The 6,066-nt window shown below is 38.0% G+C and overlaps 1 protein-coding gene across 1 annotated transcript; it reads left to right on the forward strand.

The window, feature by feature from the left end:
• Window positions 1–212: 212 nt before the first annotated feature.
• Window positions 213–2,234, forward strand: LOC141652295 (protein FAR1-RELATED SEQUENCE 5-like). The gene is made up of 6 exons (XM_074459815.1): window positions 213–629; window positions 741–1,216; window positions 1,432–1,685; window positions 1,825–1,865; window positions 1,968–2,048; window positions 2,157–2,234. The coding sequence occupies exons 1-6, from the start codon at window positions 213–215 to the stop codon at window positions 2,232–2,234; spliced, it is 1,347 nt and encodes a 448-aa protein (XP_074315916.1).
• The last annotated feature ends 3,832 nt before the right edge of the window (window positions 2,235–6,066 follow it).

Genomic DNA, 6,066 nt, shown 5'->3' on the forward strand with positions numbered 1-6,066 from the left:
CGCCATCCTTATGTCACTACATTGTCATAGTACTAGTATTATCAGTAACAATGTTACTCTTTGTAATACCACCGTTGTATTTCGGTCACTAATACTCGTATTTTCCTTTTTGTATTACTGAGACTCAAAATCTTGTCACTCAACCCCATTCTACGCCAATTGTCCAAGAGCAACCCAATCCTCAACCAAATAATCAGCTTGTTCTATCTCACATGCCTAATGGAGGTGAGCGTTGGATGCGTGTGGTTAAGCACAAGTTTAGACCTACCATTGGTGCAGTTTTCGCCTCCCTTGAGGCTGGAATCAAGTTCTACGAGGTTTATGCTCGGGCATGTGGATTTACCCCTCGGAAGCACAGTACGAAAACACTACGAGGTGGTGTTGCACACCAAAAATTCGTAGTCTGCAACCGTCAAGGGTTCAGGGAATCTAAACCGAAACAGCGTCCCAGAACCAAGGATGATGAGAATATGGGTGATGGTTCGTCCACATCTAGTACAGTTACACGACGAGTTAAAATCACAAGAATTGGATGCCTAGCATACGTCAGATTTGCCCTTCTACATGGCCTTGATGGCCCAGCTATGATTGACGAGTTTTCTGAAGTCCACAATCATCGTCTCACCTCTGTCTGTAACAGAGATCTCGATAAGATTTCACGATCCCTTGATATGTTCCAGAAGACGCTTATCTTGGACAACTCCAAGTTGAATATTGGCGCTGGATTGACCTTTAGATAGGTTAAGGAACTTGTCAATGGGTATGAAAATATCGGTGCTACATTGATAGATTTTAAGAACTTTCAAAGAGATATCAAGTGCTACATTGGGTTACGAGATGCTGACCTTTTCATCGATCGACTCGAGAAACTCAAAGCGACACAACCCCAGTTCTACTTCGCCTATGATGTTGATCCGCAAAACTGTCTAACAAAGTTCTTTTGGGCTGATGCTACATGTATTAGAAACTACTCATTCTTTAGGGATGCTGTGAGCTTCGACCCTACTTACGGAACTAACAAGTATGATATGGTTTTTACACCATTCACAGGTGTTAATCACCACAGAAAGTCGGTGTTGTTTGCCGGTTGTCTCCTGTTACACGAGGATGACATCTCCTTCCAATGGACCTTTCAGCATTTCTTGACTGCCATGGGACAAAAAGAGCCGCAGTTCATGATCACGGATCAATGCCCTGGCATAAAGAAGGTAATAGTGTGACAATGTTACTCAACGAGACTTACTTAAATTTACTCACTTGCTCTTTCCCTATCACTTTGGTCAATATCACGTTTTGACTTGCTTTGTTTCATTATGACTGACCGCATACAACAGGCTTTCCCTTCATTTTCAAGACAGGCTAGGCATCGTTATTGTATTTGGCATATTACACAAAAGATCACAGACAAAGTTGGTTCTCACTCTGCTGCAGAGACACGGACTTCCTTGCTCGCTTCAACGCTGTTGTTTGGGACCCTGATATGGAGCCGTCGGAGTTCGAAGAGAAGTGGCAGAAGGTCATTTCAGATTTCGAGCTGGAAGATAATGATTGGTTGACTACAATGTTCGACGACATACACCATTGGATTCCTGCCTACCATCGTGACCTTGCCTTGGGCTGCATATTAAGAACACAACATCGAGAAAGTACAAATTCGTTTTTCAAGCGCTATGAGAATCACTTTGGTACACTGGTCGAATTTTGGATGAGGTAAACAACTCTTTTTCATTCCTTACGATGCAGGGAACAGTGTATGTTACTGATTACCATTGTTTCATTGTTACATAAATAATTTGTTGCGAATCCTTGTTGCATTAAAACCAGGTTCCAAATCTGCTATGGACCAAAGAGCGCTATACACGAAGGTGCGATGATTATAACAAAATGACCACTCATTCCCTGAGCTTAAGACAGAATTACCTATAGAAAAGCCTGGCGCTATTATATACACACATGTTGTGTTCAAGGTGTTTCAAGAAGAAGTAATGGCTGCCGATTCATGTGGTGTTGATGACTTTGAGAAGGAGGAGCATTTGCGCATAATTCATGTAATCGATGCTTTGAGACAGACAGAATTTTCAAGGTGAGGTTGGACCTTAGAAGCACGATGCGGTATGCGAGTGTAAACTGTTCGAAAGAATTGGATTACTCTGCAGGCATATTCTGTGGGTGTACAAGGGCAAAGGAATTGGGCGAATACCAAGCAAGTACATTGTAGATCATTGGCTAAATAACACACACGCAGCGAATGTGTTTGATTCGAAAACATTATTATAGTGACATTTTGACTTATTACGATTTTTTTCTGATAACATTGTAACCATAATTTCTTATAGTAACATTGTCACCATGATAAACAAGAACTCTTTGTTTTACTTCCGAACTTGATTCGAATGGGAATGTCATTGAGGATTCATATATGGCTACGTCGATAACAATCATTTGTGTGCAACGTATGGTCGAGTTCCGTCGGATAGTTGGTGATCTCAAAACTTTACCTGCTGAACACACGGAAGAGTTAGCATCCCTCCTAGTTGAGTTCCGGCAGAAGTTATGTATTGAACCGCTTACAAATGAGACCAAGAGATGGAGATCTTTGTTGGGCGCAGCTCTCGTCGTCAAGTCACTATCCACCCTCCGGAACAAGCACGTAACAAGGGCGCGGAAAAAGATTGAAGTCGGCTAAACAACGAGGCCATTGAAAAAGCAGCCAAGCCAAAGAGGCTATGTGCATACTTTGCAAAGAAAGAGTTACCCACGACAGAGAACATGCCCTCTTCGCATAGTGATGTAGGCTTTGAGAGAAAGCACTAAAAAGAAAAAAAGTTTGATATTGTTATGATGTTACGATAACATTGTGACCTTAGCAATAATTAGTAGGATTTTGTGTTCTTTGTGACAATAATATGTCACAAGAAAAATAAAAAGTAGAATTGTGTGTTCTTTGTGGCAATAACATGTCACAATAAAAAGTCATTCGATTTTCCTACATCATAGTTAACATTTTATACTGTAACTTACAACATTTTATACAAAGAATAAATATTGTTTTATGACCATGGTCCGTCCCGTTTTAGGAGCATATTTCCTAAGTTTTACAGTAACAGTGTTATACAATTTGTTATACGATTTGTTTTGTTTAAGGAAAAGGGTTTAGGGTTGGATTAGGCGGCTCCGCGAAGCGGTTCCGCCTAATCCAACCCTAAACCCTTTTCCGTTCCGTTTTAGGAGCGTTTTTCCCCAAATTTAAATCCCGTCCACGACAGGGTATCACCCGTCCTTCCCTAGGGTTTAGTTTTGGTTTTATCAGAATAACACCGTTGTACTACGAACAACCTTTGTTTAAGGAAAAGGGTTTAGGGTTGGATTAGGCGGCTCCGTGAAGCGGTGCCGCCTAATCCAACCCTAAACCCTTTTCCGTCCCGTTTTAGGAGCGTTTTTTCCGAAATTTAAATCCCGTCCACCACAGGGTATCAGCCGTCCTTCCCTAGGGTTTAGTTTTGGTTTTTTCGCACCACGATTTTTTAAGGAAAAGGGTTTAGGGTTGGATTAGGCGGCTCCGCGATGCGGTGCCGCCTAATCCAACCCTAAACCGTTTTCCGTCCCGTTTTAGGAGCGTTTTTCCCCAAATTTAAATCCCGTCCACGACTGGGTATCACCCGTCCTTCCCTAGGGTTTAGTTTTGGTTTTACTGTAACACTGTTGTACTACGAACAACCTTTGTTTAAGGAAAAGGGTTTAGGGTTGGATTAGGCGGCTCCGCGAAGCGGTGCCGCCTAATCCAACCCTAAACCCTTTTCCGTCCCGTTTTAGGAGAGTTTTTCCCCAAATTTAAATCCCGTCCATGACAGGGTAACACCCGTCCTTCCCTAGGGTTTAGTTTTGGTTTTACTGTAACACTGTTGTACTACGAACAACCTTTGTTTAAGGAAAAGGGTTTAGGGTTGGATTAGGCGGCTCCGCAAAGCGGTGCCGCCTAATCGAACCCTAAACCCTTTTCCGTTCCATTTTAGGAGCGTTTTTTGACAATTTTAAACATAGTTACATAATCGTTGTTCAATTTAATATACCACAATTCTAATAGTAAATTGGACAATTAACCGAATTAAGATGTCATTCATTAAAAACAAGTGTTACAAACACTGATTAAAAACGAAATACTTAGAAACAGTAACAGTAGTTAACTTAAATATAAGCTGTCACAGTAAGCATAAATGTGATGAAAGGAAATATTAAATCTTTTACTCCCTTCTTAGTCGTTTATTCACGGGAGGAGAATGAACGCTGCTTTCGCCCTCTAGCAACTCCTTTTTCAGATTATTCCTGTAACCTTCCATCTCTTCAATAGCTTTGACAACAAGAGGCCACTTCCTGTTAATCGAAGGGTTGAGTTTAGCATATGACTCCCTAAGAGCTGTAACACCAAGGAGAAATTGACGGTCTAAATCAGTTTCAGTGTATTTCTTGACTTATTTTCTTCTAGCCGCTTCCCAATACACTTGTTTTCCGCCATCGAAACTTTATATGAGCTTGAAAGATTGTTCAAGTCATTTTCAAGCACTTGTACTCGTTCTAGCATTTCTATTACCTTACTATCAGATGATATAACCTGCTCAAGTAATGAATCTCTATGCCTTGTCATTTCTTCCAGTTCAAACTTGGTGTCTTCTAGTTTCCTTTGAATTCGTTCCATTTTTCTCTTGCTTTTCTGCCAAAAAAAAAAAAAAAAAAAAAAAAAAAAAAAAAAAAGAACCTATTAAAACAGAAAAATAAACTGTTTTCCCTAAATTAGAGAAAACAAAATCTATTTATAAACAAACATAAACTGTTTTCCCTCAATTAGAGCAAGGTAGTCATATAATAAATGAAATTTTAGCAACAGTTGTAATATTAAACCATCCATAATCTTTATAGATATTTAATATTACAAAAGATTAAAAAAAAATTAGACATGAAAAACCTTTGAATTTGTCTTGGCTTATTTTTTTGTTTAGAAAATGAAGTGTAAATGTTGAATGAAAATGAGATTATTTATAGATAATTGAAAAAAACAAAACAGTTTTAAAAAATAAAATAAAAAAAATAACTGCCTTGAAAAATGTCACTTTGAACAAAGTGAAAAACTGTTTTAGAAAGATAACTGCTTCAGATTGTAGAATTCAAAGCGTCAAAACCGTCTGTTATAGTAACATACTTGTGTTTTTGTAAAATGAGATTATTTATAGATAATTGTGAAAAACAAAACAGTTATTTTTTTTAAAAAAAAATTAACTGCTTTAAAAACCACTTTTATTAACTGCTTTGAAAACTGTTTTTAAATGATGATTGATGTTAACCACGTGCATGTTCCCCATAATTAAGTCCAGTTATAAATGCTTTTGCAGTGTGGAGAATTCAAAGCGTCAAAATCTTTTATTATAATTTTCATTTATTACTATCACAGTGTTACAGTAACATTATTTTCATTTTGTCTCGACTTTTTTGATTTAAAAAAAAACACTAACATTTTAAAAACTGTTTTCAAAATTAAATGCTTTAAAAAAACCGTTAATTTTTGAATTCCAAAAGACAAAATAAGACATGAAATTTATCCAACCCATGTTTCGTTTTCCCTATGAAGTGCAGTTATAACAGCTGCAAGAGTGAAGAATTCAAAACGTCAAATTATGTTTTCTCTTTTCACTCTTGAAACTGTCACACTGTTACAGTAACATAGTTAATGAATTCTGCATATAATAAGTTCTTTATTCAAGAATAAACTTATTTGTAATATATTCCAAAATATTCGAAAATATGTTCCACTGTCTATGACAGCCACTATTACGTTGTTAAAGTAACATTGTTTTAGAGTACATCACTTGATTTTCACTTTAAAACGAAGTACAGGCATTTCGGTGTTGAGTGGCTTCGGTTCATTCTCAATCGGTGGTTCTTTGTCTGACAATTCATCTTTCGTTGCCTTCCCTTTGAGCATTCTAGCGGCTTCCCTCCTTGCAGCTATATCAGGCCAGATTGTTTTCTTTGATTTTTGAAGATTTCAACAAATACCAACAATTCAGCCCGTAT

Source organism: Silene latifolia, chromosome 1 (genome assembly GCF_048544455.1).
Source record: "Silene latifolia isolate original U9 population chromosome 1, ASM4854445v1, whole genome shotgun sequence".
NCBI classification, from domain to species: Eukaryota; Viridiplantae; Streptophyta; class Magnoliopsida; order Caryophyllales; family Caryophyllaceae; genus Silene; species Silene latifolia.

Coding starts and splice junctions, on each gene's coding strand:
- LOC141652295 (XM_074459815.1), top strand. CDS start 213: ATGCCTAATGGAGGTGAGCGTTGGATGCGTGTGGTTAAGCACAAGTTT. Junction 1,217..1,431: donor GGCATAAAGAAGGTAATAGT/GTGACAATGTTA, acceptor ACTCTGCTGCAG/AGACACGGACTTCCTTGCTC. Junction 2,049..2,156: donor AGCATTTGCGCATAATTCAT/GTAATCGATGCT, acceptor ATTACTCTGCAG/GCATATTCTGTGGGTGTACA.